The sequence below is a fragment of the Mastomys coucha genome, unplaced genomic scaffold, assembly GCF_008632895.1.
Source record: "Mastomys coucha isolate ucsf_1 unplaced genomic scaffold, UCSF_Mcou_1 pScaffold22, whole genome shotgun sequence".
Classification (NCBI taxonomy): domain Eukaryota; kingdom Metazoa; phylum Chordata; class Mammalia; order Rodentia; family Muridae; genus Mastomys; species Mastomys coucha.
The window spans coordinates 222,616,205-222,636,364 of record NW_022196905.1 but is presented as its reverse complement, the minus strand read 5'-3'; the positions used below and the strand labels follow the sequence as shown (position 1 = coordinate 222,636,364).

The 20,160-nt window shown below is 50.5% G+C and overlaps 1 protein-coding gene across 1 annotated transcript in view; it reads left to right on the top strand.

Annotated features, from left to right (window-relative positions):
- Zswim4 (zinc finger SWIM-type containing 4) overlaps positions 1-19,708 on the top strand; it is a 26,104-nt gene extending 6,396 nt beyond the window's left edge. The window contains exons 4-14 of the mRNA XM_031340569.1: positions 1,368-1,516; positions 1,592-1,742; positions 3,961-4,128; positions 4,626-4,976; positions 6,460-6,597; positions 6,773-7,027; positions 7,337-7,472; positions 10,350-10,504; positions 12,773-12,936; positions 16,519-16,600; positions 17,887-19,708. Of these exons, the coding sequence (XP_031196429.1) occupies positions 1,368-1,516; positions 1,592-1,742; positions 3,961-4,128; positions 4,626-4,976; positions 6,460-6,597; positions 6,773-7,027; positions 7,337-7,472; positions 10,350-10,504; positions 12,773-12,936; positions 16,519-16,600; positions 17,887-18,746 (2,609 nt within the window). The 3' untranslated portion in view covers positions 18,747-19,708. The remainder of the gene's footprint in view (positions 1-1,367; positions 1,517-1,591; positions 1,743-3,960; positions 4,129-4,625; positions 4,977-6,459; positions 6,598-6,772; positions 7,028-7,336; positions 7,473-10,349; positions 10,505-12,772; positions 12,937-16,518; positions 16,601-17,886) is intronic.
- Positions 19,709-20,160: the final 452 nt, after the last annotated feature.

Genomic DNA, 20,160 nt, shown 5'->3' with positions numbered 1-20,160 from the left:
GGGGGTGGAGAGAGAAAGAGAAGGAAGAGGCAGTAGGCAAGAACAGAAGGTCAGTCCCAGAGTGAGGTGTCTCAGAGTCCCAGGGTAAAGGCTTAAAGGTGAGAATCCTTGAGGTATGGATGAAGTATGGATGAGGTATGGAGCACGGAAGGTATTGGAAGGGAGGAGTCTGCTGCTAGTTTGTTTGGCCATGATGGTAGAAAGGTAATAGTAGTGGATGGGAGCTAACATGGGTATGGGATGCTGGGTGGGGTCCAGGAGGTTATGATGCATCACTAGGGTGAACTGGTGCTATGGAAGAATATTGGGGATGAGTGAATGGGTAGCTCAGTGAGTGCAGTGAAAGGCTGATTATTGGAAGGGCAGCTGGGGAGAGATGGCTTGCATGGGACTCTTTTTAGTTTTTTGAGACAGGGTTTCTCCGTGTAGCCCTGGCTGTCCTGGAACTCACTCTGTAGACCAGGCTGGCCTTGAACTCAGAAATTCTCCTGCCTCTGCCTCCCAAGTGCTGGGATTAAAGGTGTGCGCCACCACTGCCTGGTGGCATGGGACTCTTTGAAAGGCCAATGGGTAGCCAGGCATAGTAGCACACACACTTTTATAATCCCAGCACTCAGGAGACTAAGGCGGGTGGATCTCTAAGTTCGAGGCTAACCTGATCTACATAGTGAGTTCCAGGACAGCCAGAACTACAGAGTGAGACCCTTTCTTTAAAAATACAAAAGACAGACAGACAGACAGACAGACAGACCGGTAAGTGTGCACACTGGGGACTGGTGGATAGTTGTTCTGGGAGGAACATGTAGCAGTGATAAGTGTGAGGGGAGGCATGTTCCTAAACCAGAGTAGCTCAGCGAGTGCACAGCGTGGCTGATCACTCAATAAATCTGAGGTAAGATATTTTGAGTGGCGAGACAAGCCGGAAGGTGGGCAGGTGGAGTCACTGTAGGTGGGCTGGAGGCAAGACTGGTGAACTAGGCCATATGAGGGACGTGGGTGTGGAGGAACTGGTATGGAGATGAGATGGATAGAAACTGGCTTAATATGGATGGGCGGTGTCTGGTAAGATGATGGATGAGGAAATGGATGAGTGCCTGGTGTTTTGTGGAAGATGAATAGATATATACAGTGTTTCCATAGTACCTAACTAAGTGAATGAAGGGGCTCATAGTATTTGGGACTAATGTGTGGATGGACAGATGTATTCGTGGAATATTAGGTGAGTGGAAGGGAATGGTGGAGAGTGGGTAGAGGACAAATGGATGGGTGGTGAGTTGATAGGTGGATCGCTGGTGTGGTGAGAAAGATTATCGACTTTGAAGGAATGGACACTCTCTCCTACTCTACACTTGTCTGTTCACCTGCAGGTGCCCCAGATCCCACGGCGGGTGCAGGCACAGAAGATGCCAACTGCTGGCATCTGGATGAGGAGCAGATCCAAGAGCAAGTGAAGCAGCTGCTGTCCAACGGTGGCCACTATGGGGCCAGCCAGCAGCTGCGCTCCATGTTCAGCAAGGTGCTAAGGCTTGGGCTGAGCAAAGCAGAGGTCCCGTACACACTTTCCTTTCTTACCACTTGCTTCTCTGCACAGGTGCGGGAGATGCTTCGGGCACGGGACTCTAATGGGGCACGCATGCTAATCCTCATGACTGAGCAGTTCCTGCAGGACCCCCGCCTGGCCCTGTGGCGGCAGCAGGGTGCTGGAATGACAGACAAGTGCCGGCAGCTGTGGGATGAGCTGGGTAAGGCCTAAACACTGGCTTCCGTTTATATTAGCATCTGTGCCCCAAATTTTTCCTCCACTTAACATTACTAAGTATTTCCAATGTGCCAGCCACCCTACTGGATACTGGAACTCCCAGAGAGAACAAAACACAAAACTCTGGCTCTCTTGGAATTAATATCTAGTAGGGAAGATCATGATTAATGTCACATGTTCAGAGCTGGGGCTATAACTCAGTGGTTGCAGGCTTGCATAGCATGCATGAAACCCTGAATTCCAGCTCCAGCAAACATGGATGGTGGATAGATGGGAGGATCCGTGCTTGCATAGATGGTTAAGTGCTACATAGCTTTGTCCCATGGTGTCTTTGGAAATTGATCCCAAATCCTCCAAGGCCCTGGGATACCCAAGGCCCTGACATAAAACCAGCTAGTGCTATAGAGAATCTGTACATACCCTTTCTGTATAGTTTTGTCTTGCTTTGATTCAGGGTCTCATGTAGCTCAGGCTAACCTCAAGCTCAGTGTTGCTAGGGATGACCCTGAGTTCCTTCCTGGTCTTTTCTCTTCTACTTCCCAAGTGCTAGTGGGCTCACTGGTCACCACCACAGACGGCTGAATTGATTGATGCTGAAAAGAGAACCCCAGGTTCTACTAAGCATGTACTGCACCCTGAGCCAGGACTCACTTGGTCCTTAGTGTTCTCTATGTTACCTCCAGCTGACTTAAAATACAGATCAGGGCCACAGAAGTAGTTGTCATCGTATGGTTTGAAGAATAATAACAAGAAAAAGATGGCTGTTCCTATCCAGTAAAGACACAGGGTTTTATATATATTATATATACATACATACACACATATATATACATATATATATTATTTAATGTATATGAACACACTGTAGCTGTCTTCAGACACACCAGAAGAGGGCACCAGATCACACTACAGATGGTTGTGAGCCACCATGTAGTTGCTGGGAATTGAACTCAGAATCTCTGGAAGAGCAGTCAGTGCTCTTAACCACTGAGCCATCTCTCCAGCCCTTGTTTTTGTTTTTTAAAGTCCTTTCAATTCAATCCATGATTGATAGAATCAGCAGATGCTGAGTCCTCTAATGTGGGGCTGAGAACTTTAGGCTACGCCACAGCTCACAGTTTTACAAAACTAAATAGTATCTTCAGCTTTGTTGGGGCCCTACCAGTGTAGCAAAAATCCAGCCAGACCTATGTCACATTGGGTGCAGTGCAGTCAGTGGTTGGATGTTTGTGTGTCAGGAACAAGGCCTCTGGATCGTGCACAGCACCAATATGTACACAGTTACAGAACACATAGGGAAGTATTCCCTAAGACACAGCTATGGACACTTGGTGTTTTTACACAGTCTTGCTCTGTATAGCCCAGGTTAGCTCAGTTCTGCCTAGCCTCCCGAGTGCTTGGCTATAGGCATGTACAACCCGCAGCTACTCTGCTTTCTTTGAACTTTGTATCATTTGCACAAATCACAAAATAATCTTTTTTCATTTTAATATTTTCATCACCATTCAAAAGTGTGAAAATATGGCAGGTCTAGTTGGAAATACCCATAATACTAGCACCTTGGAGGCTGAGACAGGAGAGTGATAAGTTCCAGGCTAGCCTGGGCTACAGAGTAAGACCCTGCCTCAAAACAAGAGCAAAGACAAACCTTAATTTACTAGTCACTTGAAGGGAGATCCCAAGGGAAAGGAAAAGTCGGACTGCGGGTTGAATTTACCATATGGACAGTATTTTGTCCATTGGCTGCTGTGCCCTGTGTCGCATGGTAAAAGGCAGTGTGGACAAGGAGAAAGAAAATACAAAATCACACTAGGCACTAAGCAGTGTTGAGCCCTGACTTGCAGTTCCCATGCAGTGTGTCCTGGGATGAGTGAAATTTCTCTGCCGTACCTGAGTTACATTTATCTATATTGTGTATATATGTGTGGGCATACCATAGTGCACATGTGTAGGCCAAAGGACAACTTTGTGGAGTACTCTCCTTCCATGTATGGTCCAAGGGCTTGAACTTGGGTCATCAGTCTTGACTTTTACCCACTGTGCCCTCTGACTGGCCCTGTTTTATTTCCTTACCATAATATGAGGAGATCCTGAGCTGCAGCCCACGATCAGGATAGGACACATGCCCAGGCTGCAGCAGCTGCTTGTCAGCCTGTCTTAATGATGTTGGCCTGGATACTGAGTCTCTGTCTGCTCTTCAGGGGCTTTGTGGGTCTGTGTCATTTTGAGCCCACACTGCAAACCAGATGAGCGGTCGGGCTGGCTGCAGCTGCTTGGCACATGGGACAAGCTAGATGTGTGCCCCCTGGAAGAGGGCAATTATCCCTTGGACATCCCCAGTCTACAGCCTGCTCTAACCTCCAGGACAGGTAGGAAGGGGCCCTACTCTCCATTTCCAAAAAAGCCATCACCACTTACTATATAGTTCAGCCTTCTGTCACCGCACTGTGTCCCAGGAGAGAGATGAGAAGGCAAGTGCCTAGGGCAGGAGTAAGGACAGTGAGATATGGAAAAGGATCAGTGAGAAGATGGACTGGGAAAAGGATAGGAGCCCAGGCGAGGGGGAGAGGCTGTGATGTGAGTGTAAGTGAGGCAAGTAAAGAATGACACAGAAGAAAGGCAGCAGAGAGGTCAGGGAGGAGCAGAGAGATGGAGAAGGGGAGGGAGGAGCAAGGAGGAAAAGACATCCCACCTGCTTGGCAGTGGCATGACAGATGCCAGCCCCACTTTCCCCTTGAGGATTTGTTTAAGAACTCGAATCCATTACCTGCCTAGGGTGGAACCTGGGGTTGGCACCTGGGGGGAGAAGCTGATTACAGTGTGACCACCAGTACCACCAGTACCACATTGAGCATATCTCCTGCAGGCTCAGAGGATGAAGAGGAGGTGACAGCTACCAGCCCCCGCCGGACAGTTTTCAGCCGAGCACTGCAGGCTGGAGAGTTGCACTGGAATGACAACCACCTACAGAGGATCCTGGCCAGTGATTCCTGTGGCCCCAGCCTCACTGGCAGTATGGGAGGTGACAAGCCAACCTTTGACCCTCAGGGCCACCCCATCTGGCTGGGTGAACCTTTCCCTACTGCCTGTGCACGGGTGGATACTTTGCGTGCTCATGGTTATCCCCACAAGGCTCTGCGGCTGGCGTGTGCCATAATTAACACCCTGCGGCTGCAGCGGCGACACCAGCTTGAGAGCTACAAGCAGCAGAAAAAAGGTGAGTGGGGACACAGGAGCCCAAGGCACACACCAGCCCATGAGAGGTCTGGGTACTGCTACCCCAGCTCCCACCCTCGGTGTCACAGGCAGAAAGGACTTTCTCATTAAAAAAGGACTGTGTGGCGGGAGAACTCAGTGGGTCAGGTGAAGCTCTGTGGTAGAAGACTGTTATAATGCCTGAAGCCTTGGGTCTGCAGAGAAAGCAGAAGAGAGATGAAGCCATGTGCAGCTCTAGAGCCTGAGTTTGCACCTTGCCTGGCCACCCCTACTCACAGGGTCATTGCCTCAGAATATTGGTGGCAGTCCTCTGGTCGTCATCCACATATCATGCAAAGCAGGCTGGTTAATGCAGAGGCTTCCGCACCCTGTAACAGGCAGCTTTCCACTACATGACCCTCAAGATATGCTTTGCAGGGTAGAGAGAAGCTAGGAGATTGAACCATTTGATATAGAATTTGCTCACTTTTAAACATGGGCAACAAATTGAGTTGTGTTTCAAATACACAAACATGGGCTAAAGGTCTGGTTTATTAGGTAGAGTGCTTGCCTAGCATGCATTTTCTACCTTAGCACTGTATAAGGCAGGCATTACCATGCTTCTAAACCTAACCTTCAGGAAGTGGAGGCTAGAGAGTCAGAACCTCAAGGTCAGAGGTCAAGGCCCATCTAAACCATGTGAGACCCTGTCTCAGATAGATGGACGCATGGATGCGTGGATGGATTAAAAGCAGGGCTGGAGAAATGACTTAGTGGGTGAAGTGCTGGCTGTCAAGCATGAGAATCCGAGGGTCTGAGTTTGTTTACCCTGTTATCCACATAAAAGCCGGCATGTCGCTGTCCCCTAGTGCTAGGGGTTGAAGACAGGCAGATCACAGGGCACTGCTGGCAGGAAGTCAGGCTCCAGGACTGAAGTTTCACTGAAGAGTACCTGTCTCAAAAGATATAGGTGGCTGGAGGAGGGCTACTGGTGTCACAGCCCTGAACTTTATCCTCAGTACATGCATACGACAGCACACTGATGCATACGCATCTACCACATGCACACAACCACAGTCACACTGAACAAAAGGAGAGATGCTTTGACTAAATCTGGGGACAGAAGGAAGGCATTGGCAGTGACGCTGATGAAGAGTGTAAGGGAGGAACAGGTTCTAGAGTGGTAGAATCAGAGGGATTCTCCGGGTACCTCGGGATAGCACAGGCAGAGATCAGGCAAGGTGCATCAGTGGAGGTCAATGGATGAGCAGCCCTACAGGACATTCAGGACATCCATCATAGAATTTTCATATTGCCCCTCAAGAGGCCTCAAAGCCTTTGAGCTTGACTGCAGATGGGGAGTGGGAAAGGGCTTTGCATGTTGCAGGAAGATGAGGCAGCTTACAGGCTGTCAGGTGGCATTGGGAGACTGGTGGGGCATGGGAGAGGAAGCCTCTAGAGCTTGGGTGGGTAGCTGAATGGAGCCCACCTCTTCCCATCTGCAGAACTGCTCCAGAAAGGTGCTACTGGGGTCACAAGCACTGAAGGTTGGGTGGGCCATCCCCTGGATCCCATTGGCTGCCTCTGCAGGGCACTGCTGGAGGCCTGTCGCCTGGAGGAGGAGCCTCACTCTCTTTTCCCAGGTACCCACCCTGAAAACCTTTGCAGGAGGGCCAGCACCCAACTGGTCAGATACTGCCCTACCAGGGCCAGGAGCCAGTGTTTTCTCTGTACCTCTCTCCACTTCTGTCACCAAGCTTGGGGGGTTGGGGGCGGGGGAAGTCTAGACCTGAGCAGTTGTGGATGTGTCTTCCCCAGACTCAGCCCCAGAGAAGCGAAAGCTGGCCTACCAGCATGTGCCAGTGCCAGGGAGCCCTGGAGAGTCCTACTTGGCACTGGCACTGGAAGTGGCGCTCCTGGGGCTCGGGCAGCAGCGGGCCCTGCCGGAGGGACTGTATGCCCAGGACAAAGTGGTGCGCAATGAAGAGCAGCTATTAGCCCTGCTCGAGGAGGTGGAGCTGGACGAGCGGCTGGTGCAAGTGCTGCGAAAGCAGGCTGGGCTGCTGCTGGAAGGTGAGCCCACTCGGCCTACTGGCATAGCCCTGTGGGATCAGATATGGGGCCTTGCCGCCTGGCCTCAGTCTACTACACTGTAGTCCAAAGATGTCAACCTGTTAACCTAACACATTGTAAACCCTGCTCCATATCCTAGCCCCGCCCATGGCCTAACCCTATTGGCTCTTTGCTAAGTCTTCTCCCCCTATTGACTAGGGCAGGTGCACCTCCTCACTGTATTGCCCAGGGACCCCTCTTTTCATCCGCTCTTCCACATACATTTGAAGCGCAGGGAGAGTGAAGACTGAACTCACCTTGTCTCTATAGGAGGCCCATTTAGCGGCTTTGGAGAAGTGATTTTCCGGGAGAGCGTACCCATGCACACCTGTGCCCGATACTTGTTCACAGCACTGCTGCCCCACGACCCAGATCTAGCCTTCCGCCTGGCGCTCCGAGCCATGAGGTAAGGGTGGGAGACAGAGTAAGAGGCTAGGAGTCTCAAACCGAGCTGGGTCTCGGTCTGGTTAGTGAGGCCTCCTGTGGCCCATGCAAAAGGGTGTGTGTTTTACTGTTAAATGGAAATATGTAATACAGTAAACTTGAGAATGATTAACAGCTAGGGACCCCAAACAAGCTCAAAGTGAAGGCTTTTTCTAGAAGGGTTTGTCTCAGCCTACCTGAGGCTCAGTGGAGACTTGAGTAGCTGGTTTCCTTCACTGGGGGGTATGACCCAGAAGTGTTACAATTGCCTGGCTGTTCTAAGGTTGGGGTCAGTACCCAACAATACCCATATAACATAGGTAATCTCAGACGTTATATTTCTATTCATGGTTAAAATACATATAGGTTAATGTCAGCATTAAGTCATTCAACAAATGCTTCCGCCCTAACTGGACCAAATAGTGTGCTGGTGGTTGCAAATGCAGAGCTGAGGTGCCTCGTGCAGATGGTGCTTCAGGGCGTAGGGAGAAGAGAACAGAAAGAGGAAGGACTTGGACAGAATGCTGCAACTTCACGTGTGGGCTTTGAGCAAACCTGGTAGGCAATCTTAAGGTAGTGGAGCAAGCACTCCAGGCACTGGAGCTCCAGGCACCGGCCTGGCCTGGTCGGCAGAGCCTGGTTGGCTCCCTGAGAACACTCTGGTTCCCAGAGCATCTGCAGGAGTGAGAGCATCCTTTCCCCTTCTATGGTGGGGTGTGTGAAGCAAATGTACCTTCTGAGTTCCTGTGATCCTGTGGTGGAGCCAGCTAGAGGAAGGGGTAGTACTGGGCTGTATCTCCTCCCAGTCACAGACTTGGCCGGTTCCCAGGGCATCTAAATGCCTGGTCCTCTCTGATGAGCTTTGCTTTTGTTTGAAGCAGTGTGTCATGTAGCCTAGGCTGGCTGAGAACTCTCTCTAGCCAAGGCTGGCCTTGAACTCATGACTCTTCTGCCTGCACCTGGTATTATAGACATGCAGCACCACACTTGGCTAAAGACATTTTCTTTTCCCTCTCTCTCTTTCTCTTTGTCTTTTGTTTGTTTGTTTTATTTAGGGGGGGGGTTGTTTGCTTGTTTGTCTTTGGTTTTTTGTTTTTTGTTTTTTTTTTTTGAGACAGGGTTTCTCTGTGTAGCCCTGGCTAGCCTGGAACTCAATCTTTATAGACTAGGCTAGCCTCCAACTCAGAGATCTGCTTACCTCAGCCTCCTGTATGCTGGGACTAATGGCATACATCACCACACCTGGCTTAAATGCATTTTCTTGTTTGTTTGTTTTTTGAGACACAGTTTCTGTGTGTAGTCCTGGCTGTCCTGGAACTTGCTTTGTAAACCAGGCTGCCCTTGAACTCAGAAATCCGCCTGCCTTTCTGCCTCCTAAGTGCTGGGATTAAAGGTGTGTTCCACCACTGCCAGGCCGAAATGCATTTTCTTAATAGTCAGGTGGGATAACACAGGCCTGTAATCCCAGCACACTGAGTCTTGAGTTGAGATCTCAAGTTCCAGAACAGGTTGAGCTGTGTAACAAGACTGGGTCTCAGACCTAGATGGTTGATACATGGTGAGAGAGAAAGAATGCTAGTGGGGAAGACATGGGTAATTGGTGTGGGATCGTGATAAAGGCATGCATGTGTATCTGACAGCTATGATCCAGCTTTTCCAACTCTTAGCCCACTCCACAGCAGAAACTCTATAGTCAGTGTCGCATTGCCCCCTTTATAGAATAGAATAGAATAGAATGTCCCTATTGTTTGTTTGTCTTTTCCCTCTCTTTTTTGGGGGTGGCAGACTGTGCACACTGGCCTGAGACTCTTTTTATAAGTAATTTCTTCTTTAAAAGTAATTTATTCATTTCTACTTTATGTGCATTGGTGTCTTGCCTGCATGTCTGTGTGAGGGTGTCGGAGGCTCTGAAGCTGGAGTTTAGACAGTGTGAGCCGCCATGTGGGTGCTGAGAATTGAACCCAGGTTCTCTGGAAGAGCAGCCAGGACTTGGGACTGATGAGCCGTCTGTCCAGCCCCTGGCCCGAGACTCTCAACCTTGTAGCCCTGGCCTCTGCAGTGCTGCTGGGCAAGTGTGGGCCACCACACCTAGCTTTTTATCTGCCCAGCTCCGACTCGTGACTAAAGGGCTGTGGTGTTTCTCCCTGTGCCTGGCTTATCTCAGTGAATGTTCCAACCATATAGCTGCACCTGGTAGTATTTCATTCCTTTATGGCTGAATAGTATTCCTTTATGTGCAAGTGTTACGGTGTCTGTAGCTGTTCATTGTGTTCACATGTGTCGACTGTCACATTGTGGCCATTGTGAATTGTGGTTCAGTACACAGCAAACACCCTTTAACATGCTGATATATTGTGGACATGTGTCCAGCATGAGCTTGCTGGGTTGAGCATATACGTGCATGTGCGTGCATGCGTGAGTGTATATGGGGGGGAGGTTCTGTTTGTAGTCTCCAAGGAGCTTCAGGACTTCTGCTTTCTGTGACAGTTACGCTAACTCACATGGCAACCATGTATAAGTGTCTGTTTTCTACTGTTTTGTTTTTGGAGCAGAAGACCAAATGCAGGGTGTTGTGTTTATTAGGCAACTACTCTAATTCTGGGCTCAGACCCCAGCATCTCAACAAGTTCTCCTTCTTCCCTACCTTATCAGGATGTATGTCTTCTCTGTATGATAGTAACCATTAAAATCCCAGCCATTTTTTTGTTAAGGTACTGAGGATGGGACCCAGGGCCTTTGGCATGCAGGACTCTACAAACTGAGCCTTATCCCTCCCCCCAGCACCGCAGTGGGAGAGTCTCCGTGGGGACAGAAGACAGCAGTGGCAGCTCACTCTGTGCTTGCTTCTTCCCTGCTCCAGGCTACCTGTGCTAGAGACAACATTCCCAGCTGGAGAAGCTCACCCCAACCCGCTGGACTCCATCATGAGTAACCGCTTCCCCCGCTGGTTCATCCTTGGCCACCTAGAGACCCGCCAGTGTGAACTGGCCTCCACCATGCTGACTGCTGCCAAAGGTGAGGGCAGTGACAACCATCCTTCTAGGGTCCTGGTGTCCCCCTGACTTCCTCTCCATCCTGCTTCCATTTCCTACCCACACTCATCCTTCACTTGTTTCCTGTTTTTGTTTTTAGTGAACGATATTTACCTGAATGTTTGTCTCTTCACTGTGGAATCATGAGGCATCAGATCTCTTGAGTACAGACAGTCGTGAGCTTCAGTGTGGATTCTAGTCATAGCTAGGATGAAACTCTGCAAGAGCAGCAGTGCCCTTAACCACTGAGTTGTTTCTCCAGCTTGCTTTTGTTTTAAGACATGGTCTCCCATGAATCCCAAGCTTGCCTGCAATGCACCATGCAGCCCACACTGGTCTTGACTCACAATCTTCCTCCCTTGGCCTCATGTTCTGCCACGTCTGCTCTACTCTTACTAACTGGATACTCCCTACTACTGCTTGCACATGCTCTGTAAGGACCAAGCAGAATCTTTGCCCAGTGCTGCCAGATGGCAGGCAACAAAACTATCCCAAATCCTATGTTCTATGACAAAGATGTATAATCAACTAGCCAGGGCCTGGGGCTCAGTGGTAGAGACCCTGCTTAGCCTGTATGAAGCCCTGAGCTCCCCAGCACCACAAGAACAGACAGATGGCCTGGGGGGAGGGGGTGATAGCTCATTTGGTAAAGCACTTGCCATACTAGCATGAGAGAGGGTTAGAGTTCCATCCCCAGATTCCATAAAAGGATGGGCATAAGGGTAGGTGCTCTGCCTTTAATCCCAGCACTTAGGAGGCAGATGCAAAGGAAGGCATATTTCAGTGAGTTTGAGGTTATCCTGGTCTTCATTGTAAGTTCCAAGCTGGCCAGAGCTACGAAGTAGGACCCTGTCTCTGAAGTAAAATTAAAAAAGCTAGTGTGGTGGCATACACATGTTGCCCCAGCACTGGGAAAATGAGACAGAGGACCCTTAGGGTCTGCTGGCTGGCCAGCCTTGCCCTAAGGGAGAAGGCTGGAGAGGTGGTTCAGTGGTTAGGAGCACTGTCTATTCATACAGAGGACCAGAGTTCAATTCCCAGCACCTATGTATTTGCTCACAACCATCTGTAACTCCAATTCTAGGAGACCCAGCACATTCTTCTGGACTCTGCAGGCACCAGACAAAACACCCATACACATAAAAATAAAATAATATGTTTTTTTAAAAGGTGGGTAGTGCCTGAGGAATGACACTCAAGCTTGACTCTGGCCTGTGTCTATACTCACATGAACATACACAAAACTGGCAGACAATAAGCAAGGAGATCACCATGTGTGAAGAGAGAGGGTACTGGGGTCACGTGGGACACTAGAGCAGGCAGCCTTGTCTTTTCTCCTGTGGTGCTGAGGGTGGGACCCAGGTCTCATATAAGCTAGGCCAGCACTCTGCCTCTGAGCTGCACTCCCAGTTCCCTGCTAGAACTTAAACACACAGCCATATGAGGGCAGAGCTATGCTTGGGTCGCAGTAACACAGTAACACAAGCCGGGCAGCTTAAGTGTGATTCTCACAGATTAAGAGGCCAAAGTCCAAGATTAAGGTGTCAGGAGGGTTGGTTGGCAGTGAGGGCTCCCTTCTCGGTTTACACATACTGTCCTCACTTAGTGGAGGTGGTGGGAGAGGGAAGGAGACAAAGTTCTGAAGGGTGCTCAGCCCTCCCAGGGCCCAGCTCTGACTTGGTCTAACCCAGCAGTCCATCCCACTGTGGGTTTCCAACATAAGAACTTGGAAGGAAAGGGGGACACAGTTTCATCCACACCACCTTTCAAGAATATTTGAAGCAGAAGGCCATAGCCAGTGCTGAGGCCCTGAGGCTGGGTCACAGCCGTGACGTGGGCGGAGGTGGGAGGCGCAGCTCAGAGCCCCTGCCTAGAATTCTCCAGGGATGGGCTGGGGGTGTGACTTCGAGTAGGCTGCTGACCTGGCATGTGTAATGCCCCAGCCTCCGTTCCCAGTGCTATGCAGTTAGGATAAACAGGAGACGCATGTGACTGGAGCAGAGTGGGGGAGCACAGACTCGATCGCAGTGGTGAGGATTTGAGCAAAGCCGGCATGTAGAGCACACAGTTAACACACACAAGGTCTATCCCCTAGCCCTACAAACACAGGAAACAGCTAACACTTATGCAGAAGCACTGCTGAGTTCCCTGACATACATAGGAGGTCCTGTGTGCAGGATTGGTGTGACGGGTCATTCAGCTTCTCTTTACTGGTGTTCCAACTGTGGCCTCTATTACTTCTTCTGCCCAGGAGATACCAAGTGGCTGCATGCGGTTCTGGGCTCTGTCCAGCAAAACATCCACTCCCCAGCCCTGCTCTTCAAGTTGGCACAGGATGCCTGCAAGACAGCCACGCCAACCAACGCACCACCAGACACCATGCTGCTGGGCATCGCGTTGGAGCTCGGCCTACAGGTACTCCAACTAACATCACCAGAAGGGTGCTGTGGCCCAGGGGTGACTGAATGGGACCCCAGCCCCTGGGGCAGAGGCTGACATAGAAGTTACACCTCTGAGAGTAGAGTTATAGACCAGAATTGAGGCGATAAGAGATCACTGGAGATTTGATGCTTGTGAATGGGACTCATCTCCAGGACTGTGATTGAAGCTGGTGGATGGGCCATACGAGGGGCTGAGAAAGCGGATAGAATGCTTGCTAACAGGCACGAAGGCCTGGGTTTCAGCCTCAGCACCATGTAAGCCAGGTGTGTTATAGCATTCAGGAGGTGTAGGCAGGAGGACCAGAAATTCAGGGTCAATCTTGACCATATAGAGAGCTGTAAGCTAGCCTGAGCTATTTGAAAACCTGTCTCAAAAATAAATAAACCCATTTAAAAAAAAAAGCCAGCCCAGCTCAGATGCCAGGTGTGACTGCAGGGCTATAGTGCGTTGTACTAGATCCTCTATTCCATCCCCAGTAGAAAAAAACATTTTATTAGAAAAGAAAGAAATAGAGCCTGTGGTTGCCTCTTGGTGCTATTGGTTAAAATAAAAACCGTGAAGCTAGAGAGATGTCTCAACAGTTAAAGTGATGGTGCTTCCAAAAGACCTATGTTCAATGCCCAACACCGTATGGCAACTCACAACAGGCTATCACTCCAGTGTCAGGGGATCTGGGGCCCTTTTCCTGCCTCTGCTACTGCACAGATGCAGTGAACAGGCATAGATGGTGGCAGAACACCCGTACATATTAAACATAAACAAAGTAAGGACCATGAATGTGGCAGACTCAGCCAATAAGGAGCCCCCTTGGAACTGGGACATAGAGTAAGGCTAGCAGGGGGGTGGTAGCTCAGGGGAAGGGCTTCCTGTAAGCAACAGCTAGAGCTGCATATCACGTCCTGTGATGGCAAGGCTGAGGCCAGTCTTCATGCCACCCATAGGTAAGCAGTCAAGGGCATAGATAGTGGGGTCCTAGCACGGCTAGACGGGTGTGGGGACTGAGGACAAGGACTTAGACAGTTCCAGAGACTAAGTAAATATGTGAAAACAGCTTCACATGGTGATGCACACCTGCCACCCCAATACTGGGGAGGCTGAGTGGAAAGACCTAAACTCAGGCCAGTGTGGACTACAGGCCCTGTCTCAGAAAAGACCAAATAAGGTAAGAGTGGCTGTCAAGATGGCTCAGTCAATAAAGTGCTTGAAAGGAAAATTAGGTGCCTAGAACCAAGGTTAAAAATATAATTAAAAAACTATAATCTGCTGGGTATATTGGTGTATACCTTTGATCTCCAAATTTGAGAGGTAGAGGCAGGTGGATCTCTGGGTTTGAGGCCAGCCTGGTCTACAGAGTGAGTTCCAGGACAGCCAGGGCTACACAGAGAAATGCAGAGAATTTTGAAGGAGAAAAACTATAATCCCAGCATTGGGGAGGTAGAGACAGACAGAGCCCTAGGGTTTGCTGATCCACCATTGCAGCCTAACAGGTGAGACCAAGATGGGGACTGGAGAGCTAGCTCACTGCTCAAGAGTACTTGTTGCTTTTGCAAAGGACCCAAGTTCAGTTCCCACCACCCATATCTGGCAGCTCTCTAGCATCTGTTACTCCACTTCTAAGGGTATAACTCCTCTGGCCTCCAAGGGCTCCTGCACACACATGCACATACTCAATCCATATACACATGATTAAAAAACGTTAAGAGGAGAGAGGTTCAAGACAGGGTCTCTGTGTATGGTCCTGGCTGTCCTGGAATCCACTTTATAGACTTGGCTAGCCTCAGTCTCAGAGACTCCCCTGACTCTCCCTTCCAGATGCTGGGGTTAAAGGCGTGTGCCAAAAGCAAAAAATGTTAAAAACAACAATACCATGGATAGCTCCTGAGCAACGCTAGGACAACCTGCACAATAGGGACTTGTCATTCCCAGGCCTGATAGCTCTAGGGATCGGTGAGGGGACAACATGACCAGACAGAAGGAACCAGAGTGGGGGCTCACAGAGACAGATTCAGGACTGGGCGTCAGGACAGGCAGACATATAAGAGGTTTCTTAAAGTTGCAATTCACAGAGGGCAGGGGCTGAAGGTCATGTGCTTTGGGACTACAGGGAAGAATCTTCTGACTTGAGGTATGGAACTTTCCAGAATGAGAGGCTGGTTGGTCAGTTATAAGTATAACTTCAGTGAGCCTTAGGTCCCAGCAGTGCTGGTCAGTGTCACTGCAAAGAACCCCAGCGGTGTCACCTTCATCCTCACAGTACCACCATGCAATAGATTCTCCTTTTGAAGATTTTATTTATTTATGTGTGTGTGTGTGTGTGTGTGTGTGTGTATGTGTGTGTGTGTATGTGTGTGTATGTGTGTGTGTATGTGTGTATGTGTGTGTGTGTATGTGTGTGTGTGTGTGTGTGTGTGTGTGTGTGTGTATGCACAGGGACAACCAGATACTCAAGAAAGCCAGGAAAGAGGGTATTCCTTGGAGCTGGAGTTGGGACATGGGTGCTGAGAACTGAACGTGAGTCCTTGGAGAGAGGACTTAGGCATTTGAAGCACTGAGCCATTTCCCTAGCCCTGACCTTTGGTTTCCATGGACACAGGATCACCCCTGGGTTTCCATGCTGGCATAGTGAGTACTTTACTACCTGAGCCACCTTTGCAGTTCTTTTTTCTCTCCATTTGTTTTTCCAGGCAGGGTTTCTCTGTGTAGCCCTGGCTATCCTGGAACTCACTCTGTAGACCAGGCTGGCCTCAAACTCAGAGATCTGCTGGCATCTGCCTCCTGAGTGCTGGGACTAAAGTTATTTGCCATCACTCCACATTCATTTTTTAAAGATTTTATTTTAGCCCGGGCAGTGGTAGCATACGCCTTTAATCCCAGCACTTGGGAGGCAGAGACAGGTGGATTTCTGAGTTCAAGGCCAGCCTGGTCTACAGAGTGAGTTCCAGGACAGCCAGAGCTATACAGAGAAATCCTGTCTCGAAAAACCAAAAAAAAAAAAGATTTTATTTTATTTTATTTTATTTTATTTTATTTTATTTTTTGCTGGGCAGTGGTGTGGCACACGCCTTTAATCCTAGCACTTGGGAGGCAGAGGCAGGTAGATTTCTGAGTTTGAGGCCAGCCTGGTCTACAGAGTGAATTCTAGGACAGCCAGGGCTACACAGAGAAACCCTGTCTCAACCCCCGCCAGATTTTATTTTTAATTTTGTGAGAGTGTGTACATGTGTGAGAGGACCTGTGCTGTGTGTGAATGTGTGCATACGTGTGTGGGTGCCATCAGAGGCCCCGGGTTCCCTGGAGCTGGAGTTACAGGTGGCTGCGAGCTGCCTGGCATGGATGCTGGGAAGCACACGCCCACCATTCGCATGCGCAGCATCACTGAGCCTTCTTTCCGGCACCTCCTCGCAGTCTGTGTTTTTATCCCTACTCTACAGAGCCAGAAACTGAGGCCAAAGACACCTCACCCAGGTCTGCTGCATTAGCTCTGCCTCAGCCTCCTAGGTTCTAAGCCGTCAGCCATAGCAGGATTCTGAGGATCTCCCTTCCCTCTCCCTCCAGGTGATGCGGATGACACTGAACACCATGACTTGGCGGCGCAGGGAGATGGTTCGCTGGCTGGTTAGCTGTGCCACAGAGATTGGTAAGTACCTGCAGGGCCGGCAGACAGGCACCAGAGAAACGGGCCCTGCCTGGCCTACAGAGTGTTCCAGGACAGCCGAGGCTGCATAGTAAAACTCTGCCTCAAAGCAAACAGATAAAAACAAATGACAGCAGGCCCGCCCTTCCCTCTTACCACCTCTAGGCCAGCCTGGGAGGGGTCATGGAGGTACCGTCTGGCGGATGGTCAGGCTGAGCTAGTCAGGAGTCGGGGGAGGATCCAGATGCTTCACCCCCAGGGCTTCACTCAGTCCAGCCACTCTAGCTCTTTGAAAAAAGGGAAGTTTTCTATGCAGACATGATGGTGCACCTGTAATCTGAGCATTGGGAGGCTCAGTCAGTAATGAGACCCTGTCTCAAGACTCTATGGGCTAGAGCTCACCAGCCCGGGCTAGAGCTGTGGCTCAGAGGGAGACTGGCTACTTAGCAGGAACTGCTTGCTCCTCAGGGCAGTAAGAAAAGGAAGGTTGGATGTAGCTCATTTGGTAGAGTGCAGGTCTAGCATGCACCAGGCCCTGTGTTCTTTCTGGACATGGTGGTTCGTGACTAAGCACTTGGGAGGTTGAGGCAGGAAGACCAAAAGTTGATCCTTAGCTACATAGCAAGTTTGAGGTAAGCCTGGACTATGTGAGAGCTTGTCTGGTTTTTTTTTATTAATTAATCAATTAATTTTATATGTATGGGTGTTTTGCCTGCATGAATATCTGTGTGCCACATGTGTGCTTGTGGAGGTCAGGTGATCCTTTCTGAGTTAGGACTGGTTGTAAGTCACCACGTGGGTGCTAGGAACCCAACCCAAAGCCTCTGAAAGGGCAGCCAGTGCTCTAAACCAAGTACACTATAGCTGTCTTCAGACGCACCAGAAGAGGGCATCAGATCTCATTACAGATGGTTGTGAGACACCATGTGGTTGCTGGGATTTGAACTCAGGATCTTCAGAAGAGCAGTCAATGTTCTTACCCACTGAGCCATCTCACCAGCCCTAGACCTTGTCTTTATAAACAAAAGCAAACAAACAAAAAACAATTTGGCGTGATGACCCACACTTGTTATCACCAGTTCTTCGGAGGCAGAGATAGGTGGATCTGTGAGTTTGAGGCCAAGTAGGACTGCATAGTGAGATTAACATCCACCCACCTACCCCCCAAAAAATAAAAAGCTGGGGAAGCTGGGAGGATGCAGAGCCAGTGGTTGTAGGGTGGGAAGGGAAAGGGCAGGGTCTCGCTGCACAGATACACACTCTGCTCGGTCCCTTCTCCCCACACCCAGGCCCACCAGCGCTGATGAGCATCATGAAGAACTGGTACTCCCTGTTCACCCCAGTGGAGGCTGTCACCATAGTGGCCGTGACAGGCACCACGCATGCCACCTTGCTGCGACTGCAGCTAGACACGGCTGGGCGAGAGGAGCTCTGGGCCTGTGCCCGCACCTTGGCACTGCAGTGCGCCATGAAGGATCCCCAGAACTGCGCCTTGCCAGCCCTGACCCTGTGTGAAAAGAACCATGCAGCCTTTGAGGCCGCCTACCAGATTGTGCTGGACGCTGCAGCCGGTGGCCTTGGCCACGCCCACCTCTTCACGGTTGCACGATACATGGAGCATCGAGGCCTGCCTCTGCGGGCCTACAAGCTGGCCACACTAGCCTTGGCACAACTCAGCATTGCCTTCAACCAAGACAGCCACCCCGCAGTCAACGATGTGCTGTGGGCTTGCTCACTCAGCCACTCGCTGGGGAGGCACGAATTGTCGGCCATCGTCCCTCTCATCATCCGCAGCATCCACTGTGCACCCATGCTCTCAGACATCCTGCGACGCTGGACACTCTCGGCCCCCGGGTTGGGCCCACTGGGTGCCCGCAGGGCTACCAAACCACTTGGGACTGACAGGGCACCACTTTGCCAGCTCCTGGATGCTGCAGTAGCTGCGTACATAACCACCAGCCACTCTCGCCTCACCCACATTAGCCCACGCCACTATGGTGACTTCATTGAGTTCCTGGGCAAAGCTCGAGAGACCTTCCTTCTGGCACCAGACGGGCACCTCCAGTTCGCACAGTTCTTAGAGAACCTTAAACAGACCTACAAGGGGAAGAAGAAGTTGATGCTGTTGGTTCGGGAGCGGTTTGGCTGAGGGACTGCGGAAAGCTGGTAGCATGGGGTCTCCAGGCCCACCTTCCTCAAACAGGAGGCCCGTGCCTACTTCCAGTTATGTCACAGAGGTGGGAGGCAGAGGGTGACACCATTCCAGGTGTGTGCCTAGGAGTATGCAGACAAACGGGCGATCTGAGGATCCGAAGCCATACTGCTAACTAGACTCCTGCAGGGAGTGTGTGCCTGGGCACCTCACAAGGAAGTCCCAGACTCACAGCGTTAGCTGGGACTTCCAGGAGAAGGGCTGGGGGCAGAGTGAAGTTAGTCCTCAAACTCAGTGCAGCAGATGCTCCAGCCCGGCCAGAGCCTGGGCACCTCACATCAGGGTAGTTATTCCCATTGTGTTTCTCCCCTCTCCACAGCTCAGGGGTCCTGTCCCACTGCCCTGTGCCCCTAGCCCAAGCGTCCCAGCACAAATGCCTCACCCCCACTGAAGGATATTAAGAGGTCTTGGGCCTCTGCCACATACCTCACCCCTAAATACCCTTGTCAAGCCAGGGCCTGTCTTCTCTTGGGCACCAAGGTCACAGGGTAGGCTGGGGACAGCTCTCTGCTGGCCAGACCCCACCACTAGTAACTGGATACACAACTCAGGAGCCAGGCTGCCCCCCAGCCTGCTGTGGGATGCACAGGTAGACAGCTAGGGACCCCGTCCTGTCTTCCTCTTGCTCTGCACCTCCATTTGTTTCCCCACTTCTTTAGTTTACCCATGTCTGCATCTCTCTCAAGTCCCAGCTGCTGACCGGCCTTCCTTTATCCCAGCCTTGGCCCAGGGAGGGAGGGAAGGGAGAGCCGCCTCCACCCCACATGAACCTGTCTTCTCTCTTGTACATTAAGGAAAAAGTTGGCATCATTTTGTAACTTTTTTTCTTATTTATTGAATCCCATACTGTATTGTTTTCCTTTCTCTCTCTCTTTAAAAAAAAAAAAGATTGAACTCAACTTTTTAACTTTGAGATTGGGTTGCATTGCCACACAAACACCCAGGGCCAGGGGTACCTACCACCTGCTCAAAAAATTTTCCATCCCTGTTTTTGAGCACAGCTTAAAGAATGGGACAGGAGGGGCTTCTGGTTTCCTCCAGTGGCATCATGGTGACAAGAAGATCTACCTCTTGCTGGCAGCTTTACTGCTTTACCATCTGCAAGTCAGGAGGCTTATAGTGCACCCAGATTGCACTGCCCTTAAATCTCAGAAAATGACCACCAGGGGGCGCCTGGCTCCAGACAATGTTGTTCGGAGCTCAGGAGGTCGCGCCAGGTGCAGGGGGCAGCTGGGGACGCCTGTGTCCTCAGTGACCTGCCCATTGCATTTTTGGGCTGTGAATGGGGCTCCCATTCCTTAGGTGGGTTCATCCAGGGGACGGCCTGGGTTTTCTTTTTTTTTTTTTTTTT